The sequence below is a fragment of the Varanus komodoensis genome, unplaced genomic scaffold, assembly GCF_004798865.1.
Source record: "Varanus komodoensis strain SLA01 unplaced genomic scaffold, ASM479886v1 scaffold18_1, whole genome shotgun sequence".
In the NCBI taxonomy this organism is placed as follows: domain Eukaryota; kingdom Metazoa; phylum Chordata; class Lepidosauria; order Squamata; family Varanidae; genus Varanus; species Varanus komodoensis.
The window spans coordinates 1,718,825-1,734,777 of NW_025335548.1; the positions used below are offsets into that span (position 1 = coordinate 1,718,825).

The following is a 15,953-nucleotide window of genomic DNA, read 5'->3' on the forward strand; positions in this document are numbered from 1 at the left end:
TGGACCTTAGGAAAATCCCTGGAGATCATTTCCTGGAGAGTTTGGATAGATCCTGGGTCAGCTGTAGCTGCTCAAACAGTTCTGCTGCTGAGACAACTCAAATGGCATGTTTTAAGCAGGACCACATGAAACCACGGAGGAAAGTCATCAGGAGGTGTAGGTTGAAGTGCCATCAGTCTGCAAACAAAATTCAGGTCTACTCTTCATTCCAGCAACACATTACAGAGAAGCTGCTGGTGACCCAGCATTGGGAAGTTCTTTTGAGTAAACAGACAACCAAATGGACACTTAATCCAGGCAAGATGCAAGTACTGTGGGTTTGGAAACAAACTACCCTAGAGAAGCTTTTACAAGTAATCTTAGATGTCCCTCTGAAAGACCAGGCATGTCTTCTGGGAGTCCCCTTACACTTTGCACTAACTGGGGAAGTCCATGGGGCTGTAGAGTGCAGGGGTATGTTTCACCAGGCTCGGCTCATGAGCAAAGTTGTGGCCTTGCCTAAAAAGGCTGGACCCCCCCCCCCCCCCAGTTATCCATGTACTAGAGACATCCTGGGGGGACTGCTGTAATGAGCTGTACCTAGAACTACTTGGCAATGGTTCAGAAACTTCAGCAGGTGCAGAATAAGGCCTCCTAAATATTCCTGGGTGATCTTATCTATCCACTGTGTTTCTAAGCCTAATTTAAATGACTGTTTTTGAGGGACTGAGACTAAGTTATTTGAAGAACCAGCCTTCACCCTAATCATTCTGTCCACACTGTAAGGTCACCAAGAGACACTCTTCACTTTTGTCCACCTGTTCAAGCATTAGGTAGGTGATTGCATGTGAGAGGACCTTCTCTACCATGGTCCCACACTTCTGGAATAAGTTGCCATCAGGAGCCTCCTATGCTCTACCATTGCAGGCTTTTAAGGAAACCTTGAAAACCTGGTACTATTACAGTTGTTGCTGGTTTTTAGCATTACTTTTATTGTGTTGTGTATTTCAATCACTTTTAATATTGCATTGGCTGAGAGATAGCACAGAAATATTTTTACTAAGAAACGACAGGATTTGGGCTTTGGAATCTTAACTATTATTGCATTGATTTGCATGCACTTGCATGGCCTTTGGCTTGAATTTACTTATTGACTGAGGGGTGGGGTATTAACTTATTTCAAAAATAAATGTAATCCTAATATTATGTGGATAGTATAATTCTGTACACACTAAACAGAAATTAGCCCCATTGAGTTTATCAAAACTTACTCCTGTGTACATTTTGTTGGGGAAATCAAAGTAATTCTTTATGGAGAAAGGTTGCTAATAGGTACCTTTGTGATATAAAATCAAATCTGCAGTATCCCTGTTCCTCTTGCCCAGAAAGAACCCAAATTCCAAGCCAGATTCCCTTTTTGTTCCCTGAAGCATTATTAGGCATCTCTTCCTTTAAGAGATTGGGACTCTCTGAGCACCTGAGGTGGTGCCTACATTTAGCTGCAAAAATTAATTCTCTGAAGAATGCAGCTCCCAAGGAAAGTTAATCATGACCATTCTATGTCTAGCAGCAGCAAGCTGCCAAACTGGTTTTTCTAGCAGTATCACAATCACTTTCATTTGCATGTTCAGACTCAAGACTTGTAATGATTCATATACCTCACTGATTGTCATGTCAGTATTCTGTAATCACTGGTATTTCCTGTACAACTGTCTCATGCCCCTCTGCAGATCGCTCACATTTTTTTGCTGTATGAATACATTATGTGTCCATTATTTTCCCATCATCTGCTCTGTTCCTGTGCATGTGATTAGAAGCCTAGAAAACACCCTGTATATGTTCAGAAACTTGTAGTTGGTGGGCATACCTCTACCAAGCAATGCTGTTGTAGGTTTGTACTCTGCAGAGGGATTTACCTGGGTGTTCTGACCAATAAAACTGCTGAGATTTGAGGCAACGGTGTCTCCCTGTGGATCTGAGCATACATTCTCACAGCTGCTAATCTGAGATTTCCCTGACAATTGATATTGGCTGCAATTGTATACCTGCTTATGTGGGAATAAGCCCCATTAAATTTAATGAGACTCAAATTTGAGTAAACAGCGATAGGATTGCACAAGGGAGAAGAAATTTTGTCTAGATCTGTTGTTCAGTACCATGGGCTAAAAGTGAATATTAAGAAAATCAAGTGCATGTTAATTAGGAAAAGCAAGTAACCTACGAAATACTGTTAAAAATCAAAATTAAAATGTTGAGTATCTTGATAGATATAATTATCTTGGAATCTGGTTGAAGAAACACTCGAACAAAAGTTAAAATAGTGATGGCCCATAGTTGCTTTTTTAAGTTGAAAAATGGAACACAAGACAAGTATTACATGGTGTGCTGTTATGTATTTTCAGTTCCACTGTGACATGAAACTGCAGACTTTATCACAGACTACTATAAACAAGATAGCATTTGAAACATGGATTTACATTGGATGTTACAAATTTTGCAGACTGCGAGCTCACCAACAGAAACGTATAAAGCGAAAGTACTAAGATGAAGAAATTACAAAACATGTAAAACTCAGGAAACTGGAACATTTTGGTCGCACGACGAGAAATGGAAAATACAGACTGTTGCAGGTGATTATACAAGGCAGAATAACCAGGAAAGGGCGTGTACGGAGACCCCTTGCAGGAAAACCTTACATAGGCCTGAAGGCAACACAGTGTCCTTGCTCAGAGCGGCCTTACCCAAAGAGAGCGGCGCCGCGAAGACGTCCACCCTTGGGCGGGAGAGCAGCACGGAGCAGCGGCCGCTCCGCCTGCCCCTGCGCTGGGCCACACCGAGCCCGGGAGGCCGCTGCCACGTGCGGCCGGCGCCAGCGCGAGGAGCCGACGAGCGCGTCAACAGCCCCGCGTTCGGAGGGGGCGGGGCCGGGGCGGGGCCACAGCCGGAGGACCTTATTCTGCCTTCACGCAGATAGCGGGGCGGCGGGCGGACGGAGGTTTGTGTGCGCGGTGGTCGACGGGACAACTTGGGAGCGCCGTTGGGCGCCACGCGCAACCTTTCACCCGACGTTGCTTGACGGCGCAACACGGAAGTGCCATGGCGGCTGCGGAGGGACCGGGGGGCGGCGGCGGCGCCGGTTTCCAGTCTGCTGCTCACCGGAGGCTGAGGGTCCTCTCGGGCCACCTGCGGAGCGCTCCCGAGACACACCTGTCCGCCAGCCAGTGCCGAGCGCGAACGGGCACGGCGCCGACAACGTCGACGAGCGCTCAGCCGAGCACTTTCCCTAAGAGGCGGTAAGTGAGCGGCAGCCTGGCGGAGGTCGGGGATTGCTCGCCCTCCCCGTTTCCACCTCCGCCGGCGGCGCGGGAGCGTGCTGGGCCTCCTGGGACGGAACAAGGCCCCTGCGGCCACCTGCTCTCGGAACAACGCTCGCATCTCGATAAGTTCGAAGCCGGCACTTTTGCCGAGTGCGGGACAGAGAAGAAGCAAAGATGCTGTCGCTTTCTCCCGTCGGGCCCATCCCGCCTTCTGAGTAGCGGCTGAAGTGTGCTGTTGCTTCCCCGCCCGTTTCATTTCATTCGAACATTAGAGTGGTTACCAATCTTTGCCAGCAGCCAAGAGTATTCTGGAGTATTAAGGCGAGCTAGAAGTCTTCGAGGTAAACAAAACACAATTAAAAAGGGCCTTGCATCTTCTGGGGCGGCTTGAAAGGGTCCGAAGTTTGTTCGGTGGGTACGGAAAGAAGTAAAAGTAGAGAATGAGTTTGGAGAAAGCACCGGCTACTCTTTTGGGGAATTACTTCCCTCTCTAGGAAGCTTCGCAAGTCACAAAAGGTGTTTTAGGTACTCTTGATATAAATCTCACAGTGGAGCTTCCAATTCATAGGCTAGAATATTTTAGCTTTAAAGATAATATCGATATGGCTTCCCAAATTCTGCATAATAGCATTGATTTGGGATTGTTCATTTGACTCCAGAAGAAATGTTCTGTCTCAACTACTTTTTAGTTCTGGCCATTTGACACTTTTAGGTGAAGTCTGGGTGCCTGCTTGTAAGTCAACAGTTGAATGTGAACTTTTTGGTATAAAATTTTCCTGGTACTGTAGATATATAGCCCCTCACCACCCAACTTGGAACGTTTAATGATGGTGGTGACAAGACTAAGTTAACTTAGTTTTTCCACTAAGTGAATTTTGGATCGACAACATTAGGCTGCAATCCTATGCACTTATTTAGAAAAACAAAAAGTCTTGAGACACCTTAAAAACAAATAAATTTATAATAGTAGATGTTTTGAAGTGTTGGCCTCAAGCTGGCAGGTTTATATACACATGGATGGGGGGAGGGGGGAGGGAACTATATTGCCAAAAGTACAACAGTGATTATTGCCTTAACAGCTCTCATTCACAAAAAGTCATCACAATTGTATTAGTGAACAGATGAATACATGTGGTGTGATTTTTTTAAAGGCACTTTGTCCTTGTAAAATCACAGGAAATACAGCTGAGTCTCTTGATGACTGATAATTCAGCAATTTTGCATTGACATTTTTGAAGTTCCTTTGTTCAAGAACTTCCACTTTAAGATCATTGACAAGGTTGATGTGTGTTCTTGCTGATTTTTGGATATTTTTATTAATATTATTGATGCCAGATTTGTGCCCACTTATTATTGTACGTAGATTCTGCCTGTCTTTTTAAACTAAAAGACAGTAGGGTGTTAACTAGTAAATAATCAAATATATAATACAATCAAATATATCATATATCAAATTGGAGGATGAACAGGTTTGTATTGTAGTTGTATTATTAGATCCTGTAATAGTATTGCAGAGCAGAGACAGAGTTGGCATCCATGTCTTCTTCCTGTGTCAATCCCTGTTGCAAGGTCAGTTGTTTTTGCTGTCTAACTTTTTTAGGTTGATCAGGTTATTTCAGAAAAGGTCTCACTGATCCCTCACTGTGTAAGGCTGTTAGTGTAGCTTTTGTAGGCACACTACATGATGGCCTTTGAAATCAGCGTTTTAAAAAATCCTAGTTTTCATGGTTATATATCAAAGTTTAAAATGCATCCTTGAGTCTTCCAGTATGTTCCTTGTTGCTAAAATAGTTGCTTATCAGAGCAGCTATCTTTTGAAACCAAGTTTTGTGATGTAAGCTTGTGGGGTTTTGGCATAATGGAAAAGAAGTGGCTCCTAGCTTAAATAGTGACCAAACAGGCCAATTGTCTGTCTTGCCCAAAGAAGCATAGACTTTATTTGTGGGTACAGCTCATGCATGATACTATAGGAAAGATGCATATGTCTGGATGTTCGATCAGAACTGCAAAAGATGATTGTAGAAATCACCTAAGTTTAATGTCCAAAGTAGCTCGGATTATGTTTTCATCGTACATGTGTTCAGGTATTTGAAACTGATTAAGTTAGGAGAAAAAGTTAGAACAGGCAGTTTGTCATTCTACTGTTTGGCTTTGGTTAGAGTTCAACTCATAATCTTGGCAAACTGCATAACTAAAGACAAATTTACAAGCCATGCAGGGCAAGGTTTCATCATGCTGTGATTCACTGTTTTTTGAGCATTCATTTTCCTAACCTTATCTCTGATCCTAACACAGACTGTTTTTGCCATTGAATATATAGCAGGATGGAGAAAAAGCAGGAAGCCTTTCCTAGCATTTGCTGCAATATGTCCTTACATTATTTTTTTGTTTTGCACTAGGGAAAAAAACCTGCAAACCACAACATTAAAAAAGGAAGAAAACTAAAATATTACAATTTTTGAATAAAATGTAAAAAGATCCATAGAACAAATTACATGCATATTGTATTTTTATATTTGTTAGTATATAGCAGAACATAATATATGACAGAATGCACCACCATTATGAAATACCATAGACTTCAACAAAGGCACTCCATATATTTATCCATTTCCTAAAGGCCACCAGATCAAAAATTGAAAGTTTCATTACATTCTCCATCCATGGTGTTCTTGGAGGTGGCTCTTCGTCTTAATGTTGTAACGTTAGTCTGTTAGCTGCCAAAAAGGCATAGAAAATCAATTTACATTGATAACTTGCCCTAAATTCCAAGAAATTGGTAGTTAATTCAAAAGAACAGGTGTGTCTTCAAATATTAAATAACTTTCACAGGAGTTTTTCAGATTAGTGCTTCCTCACCAAAAGGAAGCTTCCATTACGCATTGCCCAAGCTTTTAAAAAGGGAAGCATTAGCACCATTGTACCTCCAACAATTGGCCAATATAAGTAAGCTCTTATCAAATAGACATTGTGGTGTCCAATATACTCAGAACATCAACTTTTGCTGAATTACACAAAGCTTTAGATCCATGACTCCCTACAAAATAATGAAGGCCCCCACTGATTGGGCAAAATGGGGTGCTTCAGTTCATTATTCCATTCCAAATGAATTCCATTCCTTTTTTCCAAATGAATTTGTAGACCTGAATTGTAGGTTGGTGTAACTGGTTGGTTTAACACTGGCAGCTCTGGGGCTGTAAAAGCAGGAGGAGCAAACCTAGAGTCTAACAAACATTTTATTTATTTATTTATTTATTAAAACATTTTTATGCCGCCCCATTCGCCGAAGCCTCAGGGCGGCTTACAACAATAAGTTGTAAATATATTTCTTTGTCTCTGTAGCTGCTAACTTATATTTAGCACACACATCAAAAAATAATAGAAAAGTATTATCAGGACTGACAAGCTGATCCAAGGTAAAAATCAGCCTGTCTACCCATATCCACCAAGCAAATGTTTTTTTTTTTTTGTCATTTTAAAAATCTGGATTTCCCCATAAAGTTAATTTTCCATGTGAAAATACAGCAAACTGCAATTGACATGAAAATATGTACCATAACTCTCCAGCATGGAAGGGGCACATTATCTATTTTGATGAGAGTTTAGGGCAAACCACTTGGGAAAAAGATCCAGAAAAGAAGATGGCAAAACTGACCAGGGAGAGGAATCTAAGTGGAAAAGACTATAATCTAGCACAGTTAACAGATAGGCCCAATGATATAAGGAAAGTTCAAGGAATCCAAAAAGTTCAGATGCAGCCTCTTTGATAGAAAGTTGTATTCTTTTCAAGAATATTTGTGACAGAGTGGAAGCCCATAGAAATTTAGAAAACCAAATTTTAAATGTCTGGAAAACTTGTCAGATGTAAAGGAATGCCATATAAAACAAACAATTAGTGGTATCACATTCATTTTAAATGTGTTTACCCTACTCCGTAGACTTAAGTGTATTGATGTTCATAGGTTAAGGTCTCTTGAGACTTGAAAAACCTTTATGGCATGTTGTTCTTCCTGTTGCTAAACCTGCCACTGATCAGTTGTTTGGTCTGTAGGAAGAGAAGGAAAGAGTTGCTTTCTGGCCCTCCCCAGTTTTCCATTCACACAAACCTTTTGCCTTGATGCACATGTACTCTCTCCACTTCTAGCCTCTAACTTGACAGTGTATCTCCCCAAACTTGCCCCTAACTTTTCCCTCTACCCATTTGTCCTGCTAATTCTCCCTTCCCACCAGCCCCTAGCCTCACTAATTCCTCCCTCACCTCTTTATTCTGTTTGTTCCCCTTTCCAGACCCCTAGCCATATTCTTTTCTTTCTTCACTAGCCTTTCTTCTTGTGTCTCTGTCTCTCTGTCTCTCTCTCTGTCTCTCTCTCTGTCTCTCTCTCTGTCTCTCTCTCTCACACACACACACACTTATGTAGATGTGCACATGTATGCACAGAGTGAGAGTGCTGCACCATTCTGGGTCAGGGCTGCAGTGGTAGAGAAGGAATGGCTCAGCTTTTCTTTCCTTTTTTGTCTGGAGTATTTTTCCTTTGTATCTGGGAAAAGGTAAAAGTCTGTGTGTGAGATGAGCAGAGCAATTCTACGCAAGCCTACTCAAAAGTAATCCCCACCAAGTTTCATTTGAAATGGCAAAGAATTGCGACATTAAATGGGTATTTAATGGTTGGATTAGCTTTAAAGTTTTTCTGCTTGTTATGTTTCCTGCATGAATTACTTTTCTTTTGTTTAGCCAGGCCCTCTTGGCAGCCATTCTGTGTTTAGCTACATCCTCTGTAGGAGTGAGCCACTGCTTACACTGGTTTCCCAGATTTCCAAATGTAGCCATAGGTTCAAAATGGTTGGAAATTTCTTTCGTAGAAGCTGCTAGTCCTGCTGGGGGACAACCTTGTCCTATCTTGGCATAACTGAATTCTGTTCTCTTGCAGACAGATGAATACTAAAAGGTAGATATTCTATTCTCCTGCCCTTGACTTCTGTAGTGTTCTGCCACAGAAGCATCAAAAAAGAGATTGCGGCAATCAGTATTGGACATGATATATGGTCCTGGCAAGGGAATAGCTTCTGCTCTTTTGTTGCTACGGTCACTCACTCCCAATCTTATTACTACACCAGTAAGACATACAGTATGTGGTTCTCAGATTACTCTCAGGGACTTCACAGCTTAACCTCAGGTGTTAATTTGTCCCCTCCCCCCCCACACACACTGTATGTATGCAAGATCTGTCTGTTGTGTAGCCCAATTTTTGTTAAATGAAAAATTGCAGAACTGAATAGGTACCATATGGCCTTCTAGAGGTTTTGAAATACATTCCCATCGGTCTTTGCAAGCATAACTAATGGTGAGGAAAGATCGGAGTTGTGATCCTCCAGGTATTTTAATTTAAAAGTTTCCATCATTGCCTTAGAATTCATATTGGCATTTGAATTGTAAATTTTGTTGCAGCTTCTGAAAGCAGAAATTAAAAAAAAGTTCCATGTGTATAGATATTGATTGTTTGATAACAGTGGTCCACAAATTTTGCTTGGATGTGATAGACAACTCTTGTTTGTAGTAATCACTGAGAGGGCTTTTTGGCACTGTGGAACATGCATATCATCTGTACATTTTAATTGGCAACTAAGTGGTACATCTGAAGAATAGCTGGTCATTCGGGCATTTTGCATATTAGCCTTTCCCCTCTTGATGCTTTGCTTTTCTCTCTTGCTAATCACCTTTTAAAACAGTGCTATTTCTGTGGCAGAATATAGTGGCTTTCCCTGCTGTAGTTCTTTTGTGCTGTCACATTGTCTTGAATTTATGGTGATCCTATGAATGAGGACCCTCCAAAATGTTCTGTCCATTATAACTTCATTCAGGTGTTTCAACTTCAAATCTGTGGCTTCCTTTATGGATTCAGTCCATCTCATATTTGGTCTTCCCTTTTGTCTTGTGCCTTTGACTTTTCCTAACATGATTGTCTTCTCCAGTGAGTCTTGCCTTCTCTTTGTTAAAATCACTCTTTCCTTTCCATCGGAAGAGAAAAAAATATCCAGAGCTTGCAGAGAGTTCTTTTTAAAACTTTATTGCAACAAAGGGAACAGAAAAAATGGTTTCCTTCCCATTTTCCTGTTCACCTGAGCACATGTTCACACACCCCTTTTGAACCCTGCTCCTGGCTGCTTCTCCCTCCTCCTTTCCCCTCATTGGCTGGGGTACCGGGAGTTGACACTCTTTCTGCCCACCTACTTTGCAGTGCTCCTACACCGGCACTTCTTCCCAATCCAGGCCCCCCCGCCCCCCCAGCTACAAGCTACAAAAGGCTCATTTTGTTCTGCCAAGCTTGTCAGTAAACAATCAGAACTTCATTGAGTCAGTATTTGGCCATCCTGCCTTTTCTCACACCTTGTGCTATTTGATCTTAGCCCCTCCCCTCCTTTGGGTTAAGTAATTTTCTTTATTACCTTTTTAAATCTTTCTACTCCTTTGTTTCAAATCATCCTTTCACATCTATCATCATCGTGTGTCCAAAGTATGACAGCCTCAGATTTGGCATTTCCACTTCTAGGAAAAGCTCTGACTTGATTTAATCTAGAACCCACTTGTTTGTCCAGGGCATTTTCGAAGTTTTCCTCCAGCACCATGTTTCAAATGCCTGAATTTTCTTTTTGTCAGCTTTCTCACCGATAGATTGTGATCAGGAATACAAATAACTTTGCCTGTTACTAACCCCAATTTCTGCACATCACTGGAAAGTCTGGTTGTTGCAGGGATTTACACTAATTTCAAGGTTCTAGCCAGGGGCATCCAAGCACTTAAACATTGTGCATCAAATTAAAAAGCCATATCTCAGGAATGTTGTTCCTGCACAAAGAGCCTCAACTAAGGCCTAGGTAGTAGATAGCATCATCTCCACAGCTGTGTATGCACAATAAACATGCACACTGTCTCCACTGCCTTAAGAAAAGTGTATAATTGGAAATATTCTAAAGCAACAGAGGAATTCATATTCCTGCTTTGGTGTTGAATTAGGCTAAAAAGCAAAGGAAGTGATGGAAAGAGTTTGGCAAAGCTCTAGTAATTGGCATTAGTGATGTGTGAACTCCTGTCTGGTTTTCAGATATTTATGGAAAAAAACTAACTCTTGCCCAAGAGTTCTCTTCAAGCTTATAATACTGGATGTGTGCTGATGCTGCAACACATGCTTGCCTTATCATACTGACCCCTAGGAATTTATAGTATTCAGCCACCTTCCTCTAAAAACAGTCTAGCTAGAAATTATAGAGACAAACACAGTGGCTGGAACACCTGGGTATGGGAAGGGATGCTACCCTGAAATCCCTAAGTATTAGCTGCACAGTAAAACAGAATTGGATATCTGTGTGAGTTGTCAGTTATTGTTTGTTGCCCTATTGAAATCTCTACCTGCACTGGCTTTTTTTGAGCTTTGATACAGAGGTGTACTTCCAGGGCTGGGAGTATATTTGGAGGGCTTACTGGAGGGTGGGGACAATAAGGACACAACTAATGTATTTTTACACAAAAACTGGAAGACTAATGTGTTTTTTTTCCTGTAAACAAGTTGGAGTGGGTTGCTTCCTTTCTGAGGGACAGAAAGAATTTGTAGAATCTTGTGGCATTTCTGCTGGGCTGATGCCATATTAGTATACATTTTGAAAGTGAAATATCAGTTTGGTTGACACTGCATTGGTTTCAGTGCTTCAGAGAACTCTATACTTGATATCTAATTGAATGCTGCATTTTACTGTACTCCATACTCAGCTGTATTTTACATTTTACTCAACTGGGTACTTTATGGAGTTTAATCTGATTGTATATTTTAGAATAAGCCTTAAGGTCTGAATGCATTTGTAGATTGAGCAATCTGGTACACTTTATTCCACTGTTTTCTGGATGTATTTTATGTGCCTCGACAATGTAATTTTTGAGACAGGAGACTGTGGTATACCTATTCTGGTAGTAGTCATGGATGGTGGAAGACATGATAAAGTTGGATGAGCTCATGAAAAGAAGGGCTGGTAAGACATCTAAGAGCTGTTGTGCTCCTCTGGGTCTTCCCCTATCTATGGAATTTTAGGCTGTCCTGTCAGCCAGCCCCCAATTTTGTGATGCTTATTTTGAATGCTGGATAGGTTTACATAAATGCTTTTGTTACTACAGTTTAACTATAGATGAAGGGGATGACTTATTGTGTATAACAAAAACCTGGGTGGATTGTGTTTACTCTGGTTTTATTCTGTTTAGACTTTCCTAAAATTCAGGGTACACATTTGGCTACATTTGACTTCTGTTTCCGTTAGAATCAAGAATTCTAGTATGGCATGGTCATTTTCCCCCAGGGTTCCTGTAGCTGCCAGTTTGTCCACCTGATCTTTCCTGTTGGTTAGTATCCTTTACTTGATACTAACCAACCAAGCTATTCCTCTTGTTCCTTCCTCCACTTGCTGTGGGAGGAAGTTATCAGCAACGCATGTTAAGAATCTCTTTGAGGGGCTGTGTTTGGCAGAATGTGTGCCAAACACAAATTTGTGTATCTTCCAACAGATATCAAGGAACTGAGGTTCTCCATAACGACAACATCATGCCTCTTTGAAGCACTGGCAATTTGTTTTTCAAAAGTCTCATCTTTGTCTTCTCCTTGACCAGGTGGTTGGTAATAGACTCCAACCACAGTGTTCCTTTTATTCTTTGCTCTATATTAATCCAGATGTTCTCAGTGGGGCTCCTAAGCTCATCCTCCTGTGCAGAGATACTTATCTTTAACATAGAGTGCAACTCCACCTCCTTTTCTCTTCCTTCTTTTCTTCCTGAACAGGTTTTATCCTTCAATTCTTACATTTCAGTCATAGGAGTCATCCCACCAAGTTTCGGTTATACCCATCAGGTCTTATTCACCCTCCTGGATTAAGAGCACAAATTCATGCTGTTTGTTTCCTATACTCTGGGCATTAGAATATAGACATTGAAGACCATATACTTTATATTCTAACTTTCTTCCTACATTTTTGGGGGAAACTATTATTGGGCATTATTAGAGCTGCTCTCTCTCTGTTGTGGTGCATGAGCCTTCAGTTGCTCTTATACCCAGGTATACTTATCCCTCCCTGGTAGCGGGAGAGCCTTCCTGACAGGCTTCTTCATGCTGTGGCCAAACACATTCTTTCCAGTCCTTGTGAGGTGTAACCCATCCCTTGCCAGCAGTCCATCTTCCAGGAAGTGTAGCCCATGGTCTCACAATCCAAATCTGTCACATCAGCACTACCTTCATGGCCAGGCATTTTCTTGGAGTATTTTTCTTTCCCTGTCTATTCCTCTTCCAAGAACTAGAAGGTTTAAAACTATCTGGGCCCCAAAGTTCTTGACTTTTCTCCCTAAAGCTTCAAAGTCTGACATTAATACTTCAAAGCTCCACTTCACAGTACCATTTGTTTCCACATAGATAAGAAGCGTGGGAAGCATGAAAGTGGGTTGTATGGCCCTTGGCAATCTTTGAATTATATCACTAATTTGTCTATGGGTCATCCTGACATACATGTATTTTCATCCAACACAGCAGGGAATCTCCCATAACTAACACTCTTCTTGTTTTTGCAAGCCTTGGTATCATTGCCACTACTTGGTTGACCATTAGCCTCTTGTTCAGTGTTACACAGGATGTCTCTGTGCATCCCATATATGGGACTCAGCTCTTGTGTGGGGCCTACAGAGCCTGTTGTCAGAAAGATTCTTCAGCTAAGTGTTAGTTTCAGCAGGAGCTCCTCCCCTTCCTGTTCCCTGCATCCATGGGAGCGGCTCCCACGTATTCCCTCAGTTCCTTTGAGACTGCTTATAGGTCCCAGGACCAGTTGAGGAGTGTTGTACTGCCCTGGTGCAGCCCCTTTGTGCCCTGCAGAGGAGAGCTAGCAGTCTTTGGTTTGACACCCAGTGGCCCGGTTGTGTCACTGCACGGATGACCACTCAAATGCTATTTACAGGTAATCAGCCTTACTTTCTTCCACAGCAGGCTGCCCTGCAGTAACTGAAAGTAATTAGAGTTCTACTACTTCCATTAGTGCAGTGTCTTCTAATTCTTCCTCGCCTGTCACCTTTTTTCAGGGAGTTTCCTCCTCATTTTCCCTTTCCTCAAGATTCTCTTCTGCCTCAGCTTGCTGTTGCACCTCTTGCTTCTGCAATACTCTTATCAGTTGCAGCTCCACTGCTCTGTTTAAAAACTCTTCATCTTCTGTTATTACCTTGAGGGTAGACACTTGCTCCCCTAGTGCTCTCACCTAGCTTGCACTTGTTGCGCATATAGGTCATGGTACCTTCAGGCAGGCGAACAAACATCGCACAGACATTGCAGTTCACCACCACTGGTGAGTCTTCTCTGTCCACTCTTTCTGCTACCTATTTGACTCTACCTTGTTGGGCCTGTTCTAACAACCAGTGCTATCTCCTGTCTTCACTAAAGGTTAACAACACCATTCAACAGTAAATGGAAGGGTGTTACAAAGAAGAACACAAAGGGGAGGGGAAAACTAAGGGGAAAAGGAGGAGGAGAAGAAAGTTAGTGATGTGTGAGGTGGGAATCTTATCAGATTTTCCCAGCTTGGCTTTCTGAATTCTGCTTCTGCATGTGTAACTTGAGGGCTTTGTGTACTTTGCAGAAGAATGATTCAGCAACAGGACAGGGGATGCAGCATTCCCACATGTTTGCGAATTTGACTTGGCTTGCTTCTTTAAGTCAGGGCCAAGTGTGGGAAAGAAGTCTTAACAAGTGCAAGAAAACAAAATTCCAACTGGATTGTCACATCCCTAGTCTCAGTATCTCAAATGCCTAACACATTCTGCAGAACACATATGTAACCTGCTTTTCTCAACTGAGCAAGAGGTATGGGATGGTTTCCTGTTGCCATGGTCAGAACATTAAAAGGTGAAGTTAAAAGTTGGCAGTTGTCTGCAAAACTGCATGTGCAAGGTACTGTGAGGATAATGTCTCTTGTGTTTTGCTTCGCCCTTGACATTACCATTGATAGAGTGGCAGAGGCCACATCTAGAGCACATTCTAGACTGGCTATATGGGATCAGTTTCAGTTCATGCTGCTTGAGGATGTGGTCAAGGTACTAAGTGTGGTTTGTCCAACCACTTCTTTGTTCAGTCTTTGCCATTCTGACTATTGATATTTGTGCTGAAGGAGATTAAGTGGGTGTATCCAGTATGATAACTGCTTCTTGGAAGTAGGAAATGGTTCTGGTAATCTTGAAATAAGTGATTAAGGCCAGTCAGATCTGAAAGATTGTAACAACAACTGTACAGTCACAAATAGCCCAGTTTGAGGCATGACACTTCAGGGGGTGGTGGTACCCCTTTTTCATGTGGTGTTGGATGAAATGAAATATTTAAACAGTGCTGACCACCCTAATGGATAACTTCAGAGAGATATGGGCATGCAACTCTGTTAATTCTCTTTAAATTCTCAGACTCTTGATAGCATCCAATCTGGTATTTTTGTTACTGGCTGTGTGGGTCTGACTGGATGGTATGCTGATATGGTGGTTCTGCTCATACCTGTAGGATTCAGTAAGAAAAGTGCAATGTGAAGGCACAGAAAGGTATTTTTCTACAGCACTGGAATGACCTCCTGGGGTGATCTGACTGGCACCAATTTTATATTCATTTTAGTGCTTGGTTGAAACATTTCTATTTGCCTGGGGATTTAAATCTTAGTACTTTAACTTGATTGCATGGTTTGTGCTTTTAACTGTTTGAAGAGTTTTTGTTTTGATTCCTCTCAGTTTATCACTGGTATTTTATCATTTTTTATGTATAATTCTATACTTGTTCACCATCTTAGGACCCTCCTTTGTGGTTAAAGGGTAGTCTAGAAATAAAGTAAAATAGTTAGACAGCAGAAATAACTGAAAGGTATTTGCTGAACAAAGGTTTCTTGGTCAGCCTGTCTACTCAAACAGAAAGGTCTTAATATCCATCAACATTTACAAAGCAGCAGTCAGCCAGAACATTGACCCCACATGTGCAAAACTCATTTTTATGTTCAGAACTAGAGAACAAGTTCCGTGGGAATGAATGCTTGATTTGTACCTAACATTGCTGGACAAAGTCATGTTCCAGGCTAAGTAATGACAAAATTTGGAAATATGGCTAGTTAATTGATTAATGCTGCTGGTTGTATGAGAAAGCAGAGGCACCAATTTTCATGCAAACTAAAGTTTAATATTTGGAGACTATTTTTCTCCACCCTGTCCCAGATATTTACAGTTCCCTTCAGGTGTTTCCTTAATTAGGATCAGCAAGGCAAACCTTACATTGCAGCACTTCTGCCTAGGGTGTTGCCTAGTTGCTGGGGAGGGGGGAGAGCTTTCATGTTCGTGGACCAGTTTACAGACGCTCTCTTTGTACCTGCCCTAGTTTCTTACAGCTAGCACCACTAGTGGTATTATCAGGAGGGCTGAGAAATAGTAAATTAGAAAACTGACCTAATAGCAAATACTAGAGTATGAAGTGGCTCACTTATATAAGAAGATGGATACTTGTGTCAACTGCCAGTTTAATGCTTGACCTCTTATAGAGCAGATAGCATAATCAAGATGTATAGATTATTAATTACGGCTGTTGTGTCCAAATCTGAGATCCTAATCCTTCTAGCTGTACTTCT

The 15,953-nt window shown here is 41.6% G+C and overlaps 1 protein-coding gene across 2 annotated transcripts in view; it reads left to right on the top strand.

Annotated features, from left to right (window-relative positions):
* Window positions 1-3,020: 3,020 nt before the first annotated feature.
* Window positions 3,021-15,953, top strand: part of AGPS (alkylglycerone phosphate synthase) — a 74,674-nt gene continuing 61,741 nt past the window's right edge. For both annotated transcript variants that reach the window (XR_006414410.1, XM_044426936.1), the window contains exon 1: window positions 3,021-3,272. Coding sequence is in view for 1 of the 2 variants with exons in the window: in XM_044426936.1 (XP_044282871.1) it covers window positions 3,076-3,272 (197 nt within the window). In the remaining variant the exon portion in view is untranslated. The remainder of the gene's footprint in view (window positions 3,273-15,953) is intronic.